This window comes from Dipteris shenzhenensis, chromosome 11 (genome assembly GCF_047967505.1).
Source record: "Dipteris shenzhenensis isolate YYH24624 ecotype China chromosome 11, Dip_SZ_1.0, whole genome shotgun sequence".
NCBI lineage: Eukaryota > Viridiplantae > Streptophyta > Polypodiopsida > Gleicheniales > Dipteridaceae > Dipteris > Dipteris shenzhenensis.
In genome coordinates this window covers 29,859,471-29,876,373 of record NC_141606.1, presented here as the reverse complement: position 1 = coordinate 29,876,373, position 16,903 = coordinate 29,859,471, and the positions used below count along the sequence as shown (strand labels likewise).

At 49.0% G+C, this 16,903-nt stretch overlaps 1 protein-coding gene across 3 annotated transcripts in view; it reads left to right on the top strand.

Annotated features, from left to right (window-relative positions):
* Window positions 1-3,745: 3,745 nt before the first annotated feature.
* The window catches only part of LOC147896880 (ultraviolet-B receptor UVR8-like), a 95,200-nt gene continuing 82,042 nt past the window's right edge, over window positions 3,746-16,903 (top strand). For 2 of the 3 annotated variants that reach the window (XM_087381341.1, XM_087381340.1), the window contains exons 1-3: window positions 3,746-4,901; window positions 5,500-5,686; window positions 6,516-6,662. In XM_087381341.1, the coding sequence (XP_087237467.1) occupies window positions 4,811-4,901; window positions 5,500-5,686; window positions 6,516-6,662 (425 nt within the window). In that variant the 5' untranslated portion in view covers window positions 3,746-4,810. The remainder of the gene's footprint in view (window positions 4,902-5,499; window positions 5,687-6,515; window positions 6,663-16,903) is intronic. The other variant, XM_087381339.1, reaches the window with a different exon arrangement.

The window sequence follows — 16,903 nt, the reverse complement described above, 5'->3', positions numbered from 1 at the left end:
TAGGGATCAAACCATCAGTAAGAAAGAACAACATTTTATCATTCCAATTTGGTGGTTCTTCAATTCTTACCATGAAAATGCCTGCACATCAGGAAGTTCATCTAGTATACCTATTGGAGCTTCCCTTGATAGCAGCCTGCTCAAGTAATCAGCAATGGCATGTTGCTTTCCAGGCCTATGCACAGTGCTATAGTCAAACTCCTATAACAAGAGCATCCATCTAGCCAATCTTCCCGTTAATTATAGTTTATTCACTAAGTAAATAAGAGCTTGATGATCTACATGAAAATTCACTTTGTTACCCAATAAATAATGCCAAAATTTGTGCAATGCATAGATCATTCCAAGTGCTTCCCTTTCTGTGACTGCATAGTTCTTTTCATGCTTTGTTAAGATTCTGTTAGCATAGTAAACTGGTCTGAACCACTTAAGTGTTTCTTGCTGCATAAGCACTGCACCTATTGCTACATCAGAAGCATCAACAAAAACCTGAATGGAAGAGTCCAGTCAGGGGGTTGTAGTATAGGTGCCATCATTAACATTTTCTTCAGGATATTAAAAGCATATTGTTGTGCATCACCCCAGATGTATGGCTCAGTTTCCCTTGTGAGTTTTGTGAGAGGATAGCATATGTCAGTAAGGTATCTAAGAAATCTATAGTGCCATTTAATCTGGCCTATAAATCTATGAAGATGCTTAATTTTTTTGGGTGGTTTGGCATGTTGTATGGATGACACTTTGTTTGGGATCTATTTCCATTCCATCTTGTGAGATAATGTGCCCTAGGAGAATTCCTCTACTCATAGCAAATGCACATTTGGCTGGGTTTAAACTGAGACCAACCATTCTACACTTTGCAAAACATAAACTCAAGTGTTGTAGATCTTCCAATATTTTCCCAAATACTAAAAAATCATCAAGGAAGACTTTCATAAAAGATGTAAGATACTCAACAAATACCTCCTCGATGTACTTTTGAAAGGTTGGTGGAGCATTCTTAAGACCAAAGGTCATGACATTAGAAGCAAATACTCCCCATTCAGTGACAAAATTTGTTTTGTCCTTATCTTCAGGTGCCATTCTTATCTGGTTGTCGCCATTGAAACCATCAAGAAAACTATAGATTTCATGACCTGCTACAACATCTAGCAAAGAGTCACAAAATGGTAGAGAGAAAGGGTCAGTAATGGTGGCAACATTCAGCTTGTGGTAGTCCACACATATTTTGAGTTTTCCATTCTTTTTGGGCACAATGACCATAGGTGAAAGCCATGTAACATGGGTGAAAATGTATATAAAACCAACTCTCAACAACTTATCAATTTATTCTTTAACTTGTTTTGCATAGTTGGGATTCATTCTGTATCTTCCTTGCACCACTGGGACATCATCTTACTTTAATTTGCATAGTTGGGCACCAAATGCGCATTCCAATGGTGAAGAAGAAGAAGAAGAAGAAGAAGGAGGAGGAGGAGAAGGAGGAGGTGGGAGCGCCATAGCCAGAGCTTGAGGTTGGCTATGGCGATTGCTGCAGTGAAGAAGAGCTTGGGTTGAGCTCTCAAAGCCACAGGCCCACGAACATGGACAGGTGTCCCCCTCTTCGAAGGTGATGATGGGGCAGGGAGAGAATCTAGGGACATGGGAGAGAAATATGGAAGAGTGTTAGTTGTGGAAGGGGGATCAGAGGGGAGGGGGGGAAGAACTAGGCAAATGGTTTGAGCAGCTTGATAGTCCTCAAGGGTAGGATTAGCAAGGGAAGGGAAGAAGCTAAGGGTGAGAGGCTCATAAGTTTGTAACTATTGGGTTAGTTGAAAGTGGTGAGAGGCATGAGCAAAGATACGATGGAGGGAGTAAATGTTAGGCCGGATCTCAGGGAAGGTTAAGAGGGTGGTAGAAGCAAGGGTAAGTGAGGTTATGACGTTGGCATAGAGAGTGGTTAGATATGGGAAGTTGGATGTGAGATAGGCCTTGTCATCTTCCGACACTTCTTTTTGCTGGTGCGATGGGATCATCAGCTACAAGGGTGGGATGTCAGTTATGTCATGCCTTGCAAATAATAGTGATGGCCTTTGTAGCAATGGCAACAAACTAGAAATAACCTTGAAGGGAGGGCTACCCATGAGGCATACATATGCAATGAAAGCATTCATCCTGAGTGCTATAAACCCGGCGTGTGTAGACAAGCAGAATATATTTTTCTCATCTTCAGACAAGTCTTGGCAAATTATGAGCAGAGTTTTAGTCATTCCCCTTTGATTGTTGAATGAACAGATATGATCCTGATTTGGAGTTGCTTCCATATTACATTCATTAATGACTTCACCAATTATACTTGGGTCCATGGTCTAAAGCAAAAATCAGAAGTGTTTATGCATTTCAAACACTTTGTGGCTATGGTTGAAAATGAGACAAGACTCAAGGTGCAGACACTTCACATAGATAGAGGGGGGGAGTATATGTCTCATGAGTTTGAGGCATTTTTGAAGGAGAAAGGCATCACACACACCTCAGCAAAATGGCAAAGCTGAGCCCAAAAATCACACTCTTATGGAGATGGATAGATGCATGCTTACTAGTAAGAAGCTACCTCACAGGTTTTGGCTCGAAGGCCTCATGTGTGCCAATTATGCTTTGAATCAGGATCCCACTAAGGCTTTGAAGAAAATCACTCCCTATGAGGCATGGCATGGGAGAAATCCTTCAATGGATCACTTTAGAGTTTTTGGTTATGTTGCCTATGCCCAGGTGCCTATGGAGTTTCGACATAAGTTGTTAGATAAGGCACTTAAGTGTATTTTTGTTGGGTAGGCCATGGCTATGAGGAGCATTAGCCAATTATAGCCCAGTGCTTTTATGTGTATTAAGGCATCCTCCATTGAAAATGCATCCCTTATAACACAATTTATTAAAATTATTCCTCACCCGCATCAAAATTTACGGCAAAAATTAATAGATCTTTACACATCCTAATTTAAGACGCAAAGTCCCTCTTTTGTAGGAGACAAGTACATACCTTTAATGCATTCCAAGATCGTATGAAAAGGAATCTTACTTTAATTTGAAGGAAAAATGCGCATTCCTTGCACCATTGGAATGCGCATTTGGTGCCCAAATTTGTGCCCTCAAATTTTGAGTTGCAAAATCCAGCACTAGTGGCGCTTCAAAATGACCACCAGCTGGGCATTTCAAGGATTGTGTGCCCGGGCTCTAATAGTCTAAGCCCTAAACTCGATAGAGAAAAATCTAAGACCACCATGCAACATATGCTGAAAGGAAGTTGAGAGAGAGGCAAAAAGTTCAAAGTACAAGAAAGCTGCGTGTCACCTTCCATGGAAAGTTTGGTCTAGAGGACAGCGAGATTCTAGAATTTGAGAATTTAGAGTCGGCTTTTAGGAAGAGAGAGAAATTCAAAAGAAAAATCTGCAAGTCACATCTCGGGAGAAATCTCAACTGTGATGTTAGAATTAAGCTGCAAACTCACATCTTGAGGAAACAATTTAGAATTAAGCTGTTAATCACACGGCAGAACTTCTGGCTCTTGGACGAAACACTGTAGAATTAAGCTGTGTAGAATTAATCTGTCAATCACAAAATTCACAATTCTGGTTCGATGTTGAATTTAGTTGTCAACACACTTCTGGCTCGACGAGGAAACATTGTTGAATTAAGCTGTCAATCACACTGTACAACTTCTGGGTCTCCGAGGAAATGCTCTAGAATTAAGCACTGTCAGTCTTACATCAATACTGCGTGGAATTGTTGCATCAGCACGGCTTGGTTTGACACGATGCGCTTCCAGCACAATGTGGGCCTGTGGGATCAGTAAATGGTGAATGGCACTGTCATCTGGGAGGGACGATTCGTGTTCAAACTGTTCGAGGTAGGGAATTCACGAGGCAAGTAGTCAGGAGAGAGGGGGCAGGTGGGTGAGAGTGATGGAGCGAGGAGTGCAGAGTGCACTGTGAAGCTGGCTATGGCGGAGGAGCTCTGTGTGAGAGTTTGGGAGGGACAATGGTGATGCTATCTCCGCCTGTTCTGATTTTGCAACGATGCTGCAGCTCATCAGACTTCAGAATTCTGTGAGAGATGAGAGATGCGACGATGCTGCTCCAGAGTCCTGGGAAAAAGCTCTGCCTTGACAGCACCGTTCCAATCTCCCCCCCTCCTTAAAACCACGCATCGACGTAAAAATCTCAGCTTGATTCTTCAGGCCATTCCACTTCTATCTCCTCATAAAAAGGTCGCTCTGTAGAAGAAGCAGCGACCTTCCTCTGCCTGTCAGGCTCTACATGCACCATAACTCCTTGTTCTCGAAGCAGGTCCGCTGCCAGAGGAGTTCGTACTGCCTCGCCCCTAGATGGGCCCGAGAGGTTGGCTCGCTAGTCCTTTCCCTCGGACTCGGGAGCCCCTCAGAAAGTCCCCTACTCCTCCTTCAACAGCACTGCACAGCCTGCCCTGATCACGAGGCCTCAGTTTCACCACTCTCCCCTCAGCCACCCAACAATTATTCCTCTCCGCTAGTCCTTCCTTCAATTTGGGTCCCCCTTGCTACGCCCAAGTCTCAGTCCATCAGTTTGCTTCTTCCAATCATATATTTAGAGTAAACCAGTAAAGATGACGCGATACACATAGCGCCGAATGTCGAAATAAGCGCGCATCGCGGGGCTGCGAAGGAATTTTCAAGTACAAGACCCAAATTATTTTCTGCATTCTCAAGAGAATTGAGATGAGCTTTCTCCCCAAGGCTTCTGTAAGAATGCACAGGATGTGTTTGGAGTCGAGTTCTCTGGGAAAGGTTCATTAACGCACGATGGATGAGGCCACGTCGAGGATCAGCGAGAGAACTCCTTGTAGAGTGCAACTCGTTTCAGCAGGCGCTAGTCACACGGTTGCTCTTCTTTGTAAGTTAACTACTATGCGAATCCGTTTCCTTGGTCCCGTACTTTATTCGCTTGATGCATCTTAGACGTCTCTGCGGTAAATGCCTCTTGTTCTATTTGTGACTTCTGTGCATTTGGTTAGGTTCTCAGCTCGGTTTCTTCTTAGTATATGCATTGACAGCACAGGTTAAAAGCGCGTCGCAAGACCGCAACTAAGAATCAACCTCCACGCATTATATTCGTATAATCAAACTAAAGCTCAGTGCGTACACCACCAGATTTATTGCTGGACAATGTTTTATCGTAGCATCCTCTGAGTAAACATTGCCAAACCTGACCTATATGCGCCACTTCTTTGTGCCCCATGATGATGGGTTTTTGAACATCGATTGTGAAACGTGAAACGCAATTGTGCAAGTCAATTGTGTCAAAAAGTGTGAAGTCAATCGAGTCTTGGTTTGCCGTTATTGGTAGGATTTCTCTCTCTCTGTTTTTTTTCTAGAGCTTTGTTTTTATATGGGACATATGCCAACTGTCTGTTGATTCTTGTCCCTCTCGAATTCTTTGTAATATGATGGTATAGAGAACTGACGTAACTTGAGCCAATTTGTATGAGCAGCTGGAGACATCGTTTGCTCTTGGGGTAGAGGGGAAGATGGACAGCTAGGTCACGGAGATGCTGATGAAAGACACATTCCTACCGTCATTAGCTCTCTTGACGATTGCGAGATATCCTCTATAACATGTGGGGCTGATCACACAACAGCTCGATCAGATACGAGATTAACAGTTTACAGTTGGGGTTGGTATGTACAATTTATGTGTCTTTAATTTCATCTCTGTTTGCTACTGAAGCAAAATTTGCGAGGTTTTGACCTTCATGTCTGATGTGTTGCTATAGCGCATAGCAATAGGCATGTTGGATGGGTAATTCAACATGTTTGCAACTTGGTAAACTTTTTGCTTAGTAATTGGGTCACGATATCTGTCTTCTATTGCCTTGGTGCTGCAAGTTTTTTACATGCATTTTGCAAGAGAGTTCAATCTTAGTTACCTTGGCCAGTCTATCGGGGTTTAATATCCTACCAGAATATTCTGTTTATACGTCTGCGTGAATGTTTGGAATTGAAGCTTCACAAGTAGCTTGTTTAGAAGGAAAGAAAGTGCTCTTTTGAATTTTAAACCAATCTATTGATATTTGTTGTCCATGCAAATGAGAGCTGAAAATTAGTTGCATGCATTTCGGGCATGCTTTTTGCAGTCTTGACATTTTTGGCTGCAAGTGACGAGCTTTGATACTTAGGCCACCTTCCATGGATGTAACTTATTTTCTGTATTCAACATTTGTTCAACCATTCTTCAAAGTCAGTACTTTGTCATAGCTGCCTTGCAAGCTTTTGGAAAGCTCCTTCCATCTTGCAGACTTGCGCTATTGTAGAGCTTTTGTTTGCTGTATCTTGAAAGTGGGTTTTTTCAGAACAATAGTTTGTGCCTTTTTTTGATTATGACTTGAAGTTGCATGCAGTAAGTTTGTCTGATTCCAGGTCCCGATTTCTCATACTACATTGGTTTTAGTCAGACTGTCAAAGTCTATGGTTCATTCATGCATGCCAATTTTTAATGAGATTGTTGCAGGGGAGATTTTGGACGTCTGGGGCATGGACACTCAAGTGACCTTTTCATCCCTCACCCTATAAAGGGTCTTCAAGGCATTGAAATCAAGCAGATTGCTTGTGGTGATAGTCACTGCCTTGCAATTACCAGGAACGGAGAAGTCAGAAGGTAATTTTCAACTTTTGAGCTAAAGCGTGCTTGCATGTAATTTAGCAAAGAAGATTTTGAATTTGAACTTGAAAGAGAGCAGTCTTCCTGGACATCTTTGGGTTAATTTCAAAATGTTAGTCCCATGTAGTTGTTATAGGTTATAGTCATTTAAAGATTTCTACGGCTTGATGGATAAAGCTAAGGGTAGACCATATTTTGTTGCTTTGTATGCGTGTGATCTGGGCACCTGTGCATGTTACTTGTCTTCATATGTTTGAAGTATCGATGAATGCAACTGAAGACTATTTAATGTGAGGAAAAGTAATCCCACCAAATGTCATCTCATCTGAGGAGGACATGGATTTTTCTGTGTGTGATGCTTTTGTTTATTTTGTATTAGAGATTGTGGTCCAGTCAAAAAATCTGGCAGAGGTCGAACTAGATCATGTGTGCTAAATATTTATTCGGGTTTGTTCGGTGCTGAAAACAAGGAATGGAATTTGAAAACCTTGCAGTAGTCAATGTGACCAATCTATCCTACAATTAGGGTCCAGATTTTGTTGAAAACCCTCGGGACTGGCTTTTTTTTGCCAGAAGATTGCAATAAACAAGCTGCAGAATAGCTCTCCCCTGAAAAGCTTCAAATTTTGGCGGTTGAAAAATTTATAGACTAGAGTATAAAAGTCATCAATACACAATGGTTATAGAGATAATAGACTGGATGTATTCCAGCATTTTGCACGTCAAAGTTTGATCTCTAAGCAATCTGCTCTACCTGCGAGCTGCGCCCCCCCCCCGCGCGGCTCTGCTCTCCTTCCACGCCCGTTCAGCCTGCTCCTCAGCCGCGCGAATGTCAAGGGCTCCAGGACGGGGCCGCACTGATCCTGCGACTGCCTCCTATCGCTTCTAGCCACCAGAGCCCTCCGTACGGGCTGTGGTCGCCGTACAATCTGTGCCTCAGGGCTCGAGCCAGTCCGCGACCCCCTCCTAGCAGCTAGGCACTGCTCCCGTGCAAGAGGGCCCTCCTACGGGCACCTGCCATTGCCAGAAGCAGCTCTGCTGCTGCAGCCCGGCTCACTGTGTTCAGCACGCTCTACCCTCGCCATTTGGTTCGACGTGAAAAGCCTTTATCTTGGTTCGCCATTCAGCTCGAGCAGACAGCACACCCACAGCCCGCTGTGGGGCATCCCGTCCTCCCTTTGGTGCACTTTGATTCCAAGCCACATTCATCTTCATCGACCAAAGGAGGCACCTTGCTGCTCGTGTAGGCAGCTCATGGTCTAGGGGCTGGCATTGCACGTCCATTTTCCTGCATTATTCAATAGCTTGACCACCAGCCCCCTCAAGAAGAAGAGTTGAAGCTATTCCCGAGCTAGTGGAAAGCTTCAAAGCTTTTGTGGCTTGCTCTTCCTCGTGGCAGCTCCCTTGTGCAGTTCACTATTCTCTTTAAGTGCGAGAGCTTGCTTGTGGAAGAGCTTCGGGGTCGTTTTACTTCGTGGCTGAACCGGTTTCTGGGTGGCCTTCCTCTCACGGGCACCTTTTGCTTCTTTCTTCTTCTCCTTCTTTTGCGGGTGGTGCAGTTTATTGCTTAAGGCTAGTGACTGGGCCCTTGGTGGTGACCTTTGAGGGGCTCTATGGCAGCACCCTCGACTCCCCCAGCTGTCAAAGTTCTTTTGTCACCAGCGGATAAGCAACCTACAGCAGGCAGTGAATCTCTTACAGAATCGGGCTGTTATAGGCAAGATAGTAGGCCTCACTCCCTCGAGGAGGTAGATTTGGGATTGGATCCAAGCCAGCCCGGCACTAGACAGTGACCACATTCAGGAGGTCAGTATCTACGGACGCGGTGTTTTCCTCCACCAGCTAGGCTCCTCGGATCCCGCTCTGACTCTCGTGGAGTGTAGCCCTATCCTCCTGGGACCCCATTTGGTTTACCTCATCCCTTGGTATCATGGCTTCACGGTGCAGGACATGGACTCGACTCACCATGTTCCTCGCTTCCCAGTGACGCTTCGCTTCCCGAGACTTCCGAGGGAATATAGGTCCATCCTTTCTTCCATTGGATGAGCGTTTGGCACAGTTTTGGAGTACCCAGCAGAGTCGGAGGCGGCAGTGGTGACAGATGATGGGGTTCCTCGACTTAGACTCGTGGTAGGGAGCCCAGATACCGTCCTAGACGTGATTCTCTTGGAGACTTTGGAGGGGTGTACTCTTCGTCAGCGCCTGGCTAGTGTTTGAGGTGTAGACAGATGGGGCACCTAGCTCGTGATTGCACACATGGCCAGCACTGGACTCATCCCTCCCCCTAGGAGGCACAGGGACAGCATAGCGACATGAGAGGGGAGGGGACTTGGAGGCCACCTAGGCGGACGCAACAGGAGTCTCAGAGACAACAGCCAGAGTCGCAAACCCCCTGGGTAGAACCTTTGGAGGGTAGATGGACTAAGGTGGGGGCAAAGAAGAGGAGCAAGTGGGACAAAATGAATCAACGATATCGTGCCAACCGTAAGAGGCGAGCACAGACAGCTACACAGTCACAGGGGGATCTGATTTGAGGCCCACAGGTATCACGTGATCTGGAGAGGGAGACAGCGACCTTAGGGCATCCCTCAGGCCCTTTCGGAGGAGAGACTCCTCGTCCACCACAAAACCCCCCACCGCAGCCGGAGCCGATGCCATAGACTCCCAGAGCACCAGTGTCCACAGCCTCTCTTTTAGAAATTACCCAACAGAGGGTACACACAGCGGAAGACTGATAGTATTGCCCAGGAGCTCACATAGTGTGGTGTGGGGTGTGGAATCACATACTTCTTAACTTAATGTTCAAAGATGTGCAAGCCAGTAAATAGAGAATGCTCAGAAACAAATATAGAAGCAACTCTTTATATTTCTGTCCGTCCACAAAGTAGGACAGGATACAATACCAAAAGGTTCTCCTACTAGATGTCAAGCATTTCTAGATCTCTGAGCTCGCGTGCTCCACCTCGAGCGTTTTTAGACTCTCTGTCTAGTGTGTTTTTCTCCACCTTACTGCATGTGAATCAGCCTAGGTGGCAGCCCCTGCCAAGCTTTGTCTGCAGCACACAGGTCCCCTTGGTCCTTCTGAATGTAGGCTCCAAGATAGCTGCTCCACTGCTCCAAACTGCTTGTGAATGGCTGCTCCAGAAGATGATGATCTCAGCAACCTTCTGCCCTAGAAGACAGTCTAGGTTCAGCCTCTCCCTGGAGCTAAGTCTGCAGCAACACACCTCTCTCCTTCACTTCCTGTGTAGAGGCCCAAGGATGGTGGATGTGCTGCTCCTTTCTGCACCTCCCAAAGCTGCTTGGCTGGATATCAAATGAGGCCTGAGGCCTCTCCTTTTATAGCCCTCAAGGGCCCCTTGTAGAAACCGACCAGCAGCCTCAATCTGGCCGACCCAAACAGGCCGACCAGGCTGCTGCAAAACTACCCTAAAAGGGCTGTCATAACCAGGGCCCCTGGCCCACAAAACTAGGGCTTTTGGCCCTCACTTCAAGGGCTGATGCCCTCTTATATATGCAGGTTCCAGCCCCCTTCTGCCCTGCCATTTTCTAGGCATGGTAGGCTGGCTGGAACCAGCCCTATCATCCCTATACCTGGCCGACCAGGCTGCTGGTAACCCCCGCCATGTTGCACCTCTGCCAGGCCCTTCTCCAGCGCCGTATAGTTCTGTACACCCTGCTGATGTCATCGTGCCCTTCATAGGGCCTGCTGCAGTCTGTACGCCTGCTCTGCAATTCCGTCTTGCCAGGTCAGATCCAGGGCTTCATGCCACTGCCATCTCTCCTGCACAAGGTCTGTTGTGCTGTCCACATAACAGCTCATGTGCTGCCCATGTGGCAGGCCCATTATCTCCAGGTCTACCTCCCCCATGCTCTCCTCATATGGGGGCTTACAGATGGGGAGGTGACCATTCCAACACCCCCTCTCACCGAAACATCCAGGCCCAATGCCAACACGTCGATGAAGATGCTCTAGTAACTCTCTGGTCATAGTCCTCTGGAACTTTTCGATGTCGAAATCTTTTCCTGGCTTTTCATCCAATGGCTCCTGCTCCACCAGGTCTAGTTCCGCTTCCGCACACCATCCGGGTACACAGGTCCATCTTTTGTAGCACCTCCTGGCACCACCATCTTCAGTCACGTTCCTGCCTTTGAACTCGAGCAATCCAGCCGTCACGATCTTCCAGTTGTCCCCCTCATAATGAGTGAACAACCTGGAGTCTTCTAGGCACCATGCTCTGAGGGTCTTTTTCAACCTGTCCTTCCTTTGGCAAGGTTTGCAACAAATGAACATCTTCAGATAACCTGGACCACGAACTTTAAACGCACCTGATTGAACCTGAACTCAAGATCACTCCCACACTCCTTGAGCAGAGGCTAGATATGCCTGCTTCCGACGGGGGGCGACGGGTGAGACATTCAGCAGTGGAGGCCGATTACCCTTTTGGACACCGCTTGAAAGATCTTGGCTAAGGTCTTGAGTCTACATTTGAGACCCCACCTCCCAGATATCATTCATGAGACGCAGACCGGTTTTGTCCAGGAGCATAGCATCCTAGATAACATCTTCACATTCTAGGAGGCAGTGGTCTAGGCCAGGGAGGAGAAGCAACTGCTCGCTGTTCTTCTTGATTTCGAGAAGGCATATGACAGGTCTTGGAGGGGACCATGCAGAGGTTCGATTTGTCAGAGAGATGGATCAGAGGGGTATCAGCTCTCAATGCGGGCAAGGGCAGCTCCATCGCTTATCAACTCTCCATGCGGGCAGGGGCAGCTCCACCGACGGGTGAGATATTCGGCAGTGGAGGCCGATTACCCTTCAAGACACCGCTTACAAGATCTTGGCTAAGGTCTTGAGTCTACATTTGAGACCCCACCTCCCAGATATCATTCATGAGATGCAGACCGGTTTTGTCCAGGAGCGTAGCATCCTAGATAACATCTTCACATTCTGGGAGGCAGTGGTCTGGCCCAGGGAGGATCAGCAACTGCTCACTGGTCTTCTCGATTTCAAGAAGGCATATGACAGGGTCTTAGAGGGAACCATGCAGAGCTTCGATTTGTCAGAGAGATGGATCACAGGGGTATCAGCTCTCCATGCGGGCAAGGGCAGCTCCAGCTCCAACCAGATGATTATTGGGGGCCACACAGGCGAGGCCTTCCCTCTCTCCTGCTCAATGAGGCAGGGCTGCCCGCTAGCTCCTTATCTTTTCCTTTTCGTGTGGCAGAGGCCTTAGGTTACTTCCTGCAATCTTAGACTCTTGGTATCACAGGGATGCGGCTTCCGATGAGACAGGAGAAGGAGCTCCTTGACTCTGAGTTCGCAGATGACACAGCGCTATATGTGGATGGCTCTGCTGCCAGCCTGGAGAGGGTCAAAGGGCCTTAGCCATTTATTGCGAGGCTTCCAGAGCTCGCATAAATTGGACCAAATCTGTTGGTTTCTTCATAGGCTCGGAGGACACCCAGGGGGTTCGAGATTGGGAAGCTGATTTTGGCTTTTGTTGGATCCCGCGAGGAGAGACGGCACGTTATTTGGGCTGCCAGGTAGGCATTGACATTTTGGTAGAGCATCAGTTCAGCCTGGTCCTAGAGAGGTTAGGCGGAAGCTCTTATACGGGAGCTCTGCCAAACTCTTGCTTGCGGGTCGTGCACTAGTGGTGAACCGGGTACTCTTAGTTACAGCATGGTACATCGCCTCATGTTGGTATTTTCATTGGGGCTGCATGGGGCAGCTACGGCGCCTAGTACGAAACTTCCTCTAGTATGGATCGGATGGCACGCGCAACACTAGAGCCAGGGTGGTTTGGCAGACAATGATCTTGCCACAGACGCAGGAGGGACTTGGCATTATTGACCCCGAGATGCAGAGCAGAGCCCTCTTGGGCAAGCTGGTTGTGAGAGGCCTTACTCCAGGTGTGGAACCCTAGAAGCTCCTACTCCAACAGGGGCTTCTTGGGAACACACCTCGCACTGGAGGGCAGTGGTAGCAGTCCTACATGTGGATCTTCTCCGAGGCTCCATTGATAGGGAGGGGATCTCTGTTGATGCGAAGCCTCTACAGAGTGTGGCAGAGATTGGCAGGACTCATACGGGCTAGGCCGTCTTGCAGAGAAAGAAAGAAACAAATTTTATTAGTGTCTTCGGAAGACCGATGGGTCTATGAGACTGAAAGAAAACCTGATACAAATCACAGTAAAGGTGGAGCTACTGAAACGAGCATCATCACCCGTTCTGAATCCTAAGTCTGATCATACATAATCAAATAGATCTGGATGTAACAATGAAAAGAAAAGGACTGGAGCGGAGCGGAGCGGAATCCTTAGTATGTCATGTCGCCCTGGCTGGTGCATAGCCGGTGATGGGACGTTGGCGCTCCTCAAGGGGTGCCGTGCGTCTTGGTCTCCTGGACAAGGGTCAACGCAAGGCCAGAGCCACCGTGACTCCCGTGGGATGTATCTTGGGTCTAAACAATGATGGGAGGTCCCCAAGAGTGATCTGTGTCCCCTCGATGTCTCGTGTGTCGTGCTGCGATCGTCAGGTCGGGGTCTCTGTCACGTTTGCGGCTAGAGACTAGACGATCGATGTCACTCGATGGGAAGAACTCTGTGATCCTGCTCTGAGAGGTCTCTGATGATGTGGCCAAGCCCCGTCACCTGAGTAAGTACTCTCTGTGTTGGACCCCCTCGTGAATGAAGGCCGCGAGGCATCTCTGATATGGGTAGGCGAGGAATCTCGAAAGGAGCTCGGAGCCGTCTCTGAAGAGGCAGTGGTAGTGACCTCGGATCTTGTAGTACACTGGGCACCTGAAAATAAAATGCTCCTCCGACTCAGCCTCATGACAGTCGCACAATATGCATATGCGGAGGCGGTGTGATGATACCCGAAAGTGTCCGATGGAGATTTACAGTGAGTGAGGCATATGAGGCTCAGTGTACCCCGGTGGTGTGATGAATCCCTCCTCCGAAATATGAAGACAGTAATCTCTGTAGAAACTCAGCTTCACTGGAAGCTCCCTCGGCTCCAACCAGGTCCTAAAGATGTGTAGCTGCAAGAGATCCTCTTGAATGACCTGGTTGGTGTGGCGCCCGATCGGGATGGTGGGTGGGAGTACTGGAGGGGCTTCTAAACTGTACTGAAAAGGAGGTATCCTATCGTTGTGGAACCCTAGTCTCACAAACCATCTGTGAGTCCGTGCATACCAGCATCGGTCGTCTCCCTCTGCTGCCAACCTCATGGAAGAATCGAGAGCCAACCATGGCAACCTCTGTCTCCCTGATGTGCAGTCCCCATATGATCTAACCCGGTGTAGATATGTGATGGTCTGAAAGGCTGCATCTAGCTGGAGTGGAGAAGCACCAAACTTGGCCTGAATGATGTGATGTGGTACAGACGGTTTCCCCTAGATCATCCGTGAGAGCATGAGGATCTGCAGGCGCTCCACCTGTGTCCACTTTATCTCTGATATGTCAGGCCCCCAACAAGGGCTGCCATACATATCGGCTTGTCGGCGGACCAAGGAGTCGAAGAGAAGAGCTTTGGTACGAGGTTCCTGGATCTCCCAGAAGTTCCGGAAGAAGGCCGGAGTCAAGCCATCCTCGCCAGGACACTTGTGGGTCGGGAGAGCCTTGAGGGCTTCCCAGAGCTCCTCATCCGTGAAAGGCTCCTCTAGCCTGCTGCATAAATCTTGCGAGACTACTGTTGGAACGTGATCCCAAACTCTCTCTCGGGCTACAAGACCAGCTGGAGTCATCCTCAGTCTAAAAAAGCTAGCTGTAAAAACCTGTGGTCAGGTCTAATATCTCATGCGGTCAGTGTGCATGATGCGCTGTGGATTTCGGAGATGCTGCAACTGTGTGCCTGCCGAACGGGGCCCAGTGGTGTGAAAGAACCGCTTCGTTATCTTGTCCCCCTGCTGTACCCACTGGGCCCGAGAAGAGTGATAAGAGAACTCAGCCTGCCGAATCTCCGTGTCCTGAAGCTCAAGGCGAGCGCTCTCAAGCATGTCCCTAAGCCACTACGAATCTGAGTCCTGCTCCCTGAGCTGCTCTATGGAGGCGAGGTCCCTCCTCAAAGCCCGTTCACGATCCTGAAGCATCCTCCTCCGCCTAAGGGCGTGAGCCTGGAGCTCCTCACTGCTCCTCTGGATCGCATCGGCCACCCACGAAGCCCAGCCCTCGCCCGGTGTCATCTCTGACTGCTCTCAAATCCCTGCCATGACTTTTTGGATCTCCTCGTCCTGCAGAAGGTCTTATGGAATGCAGACCCCTTTTTGGGGGAGATCTCGGCGGGGCTGCTCTAAGTGAAGTACTATGGGAGAGTGGTCTGACATTGTGGTACTTGCCAGAATCTTGATAGAGCCGCCTTTGTGTAGTGCCCAGTCCCTCAAGCAATCCATTGTGTTTCCTCTGTCCGAAAGAGAATAGGAGACTGCTAGGTATCCTACTGAAATCTGGCTCTTGCCACGGGTCTCTGCCACTGATCATGAAATTGAATTGCTCCCAGGTGCTACGCTCTGCTGCTGGCATCTCAGAGAATGAGGCGCCGCCCTGGTTGTCTTCCCTAAACTCTAGGTTGTTGAAGTCTCCTCCAACAATCCAGGAGTCTACATGCGGAAGACTCTTTGTCAGCCTCCTCCAAAAGGCTGGGCGGTGCTGTCCGCACGTTGGAGCATACACGTTCAGGATCCCAAACCTGGACTCCCTCGTCTTGCTGACTCCCATCCAAATTGCCTGTCCTAGGATAAGCTCGCCCTGATCGTAGACCTCTGGAGCCAAAGTCTGTGAGACTGAGATGTAGACCCCTCTGCTCCGTTCTACTGCTGGGGACCACTCCTCTGGACCTCTCCCTAGGAGGAGGTGGTGGCGCTGTCTGATGTGTGATGTTGAGAACATATGCTCTTGGATCAAAAGAATGTCCACTGTCTGCCCTACCATGGCCCTTTGCAACTCCTGTCGGAGTATCAGGTACTTTGGCTGACTATGAGCACGGTCGTGGAGCCCGTGCACGTTCCAACTCACTATGGTCCAGCTCATGAGGACGGGGGTGCAGAGAACAAGGCTCTCCTGTGAGTGGATGCCTGTTCCAGAAAGACTGCCTTAAGTGACTTTGTTGGGGGTTTGGAGGGAGAATAGTCCGCGTCTGTGCGATGATGTACCAGGGTGGATATCGGCTCAATGCGATATTCCGCGCCCACTTCATCATGAAGGAGACTTCCACCTTGAACTGCTCCGCACACTTCTGGAGGGGCCAGTAGTATGCATGATCCACAGTTGCCTTAAGCGGCAATCCGATAAGTCCTACCGCCAAACCACACATCGGCTCCTCTCGCGTGAAGCTCAGTTGGAAATTCACCTCCGCACCATGGGCATACCAAAGATTCAGTCCGTGTGCTCCCATCCACTCGTCCATCGTGCGTACAATCTGGTCTCTCATAATAGCATCAAACACCTCTTGGGTCCACTTCTCTAGCCTTGTGGAGGCGAACTGGAAACTCCAAATGGGGTGTGTCTGAGAGTTCACTGCGCTGATCAAACCCCCCTTCCGTGGATGTAGGATCATAAGCGTTGCCTCCAGCGGTAAAGAATAGGAGTCCGGGATCTCCCGGTAGTTACAGGGCCCCAACCTCCAGAAGTCATGTGATAAGGGGTGCACGGGCTCTAGAGGTGGGGGGCGGCTTACCTAGAGGACGAGCCCCGTCTCTCTGGCTCCCTCCCTGGGTGGGCCTGATTCTGCGGTGAGGGAACAGAAGGGGACATCATCTTACCCTTGCTTGTTGGGAGGGGTGTTGAAGCCTAGGAGGGGGGGGGGGAGGTTGAGGAACCTGCTGCGGAGGGAAGGGGGTAGGAGGAGGTGGGGGGACGGAGGGAAGGGGGCGGGTGGTGAGAGTGATCACATGAGCGGGGGCGGGGGGGAGGAGGGGGCAGGGGAACCCGGGGGGGGGGAGTGGAGGGAAAAGGGGGAGGAGGGGGGGGGGGGAGGGGGCAATCATAGGCTAATCCTGTTGATCAGGCTTGTCGGGGCTTTGGATCCGCTCCTCCTCAACCACTGTCTACTATCATCTGCCATTGCCACATCAAGAGCTGGTGGGGCTTGCTTCTGATGCGAGGGTGGATGCGGACACTGAACCTCTGCCACGTGAGGAACATCTGGCTGGGCGGTGGCCCCTTCCGCTGAGGGAGGTGGATCCCCACTCAAGGGCTCCTGCTGCTGTTGCTCCTCCTCCTTAGGTGCCTTCC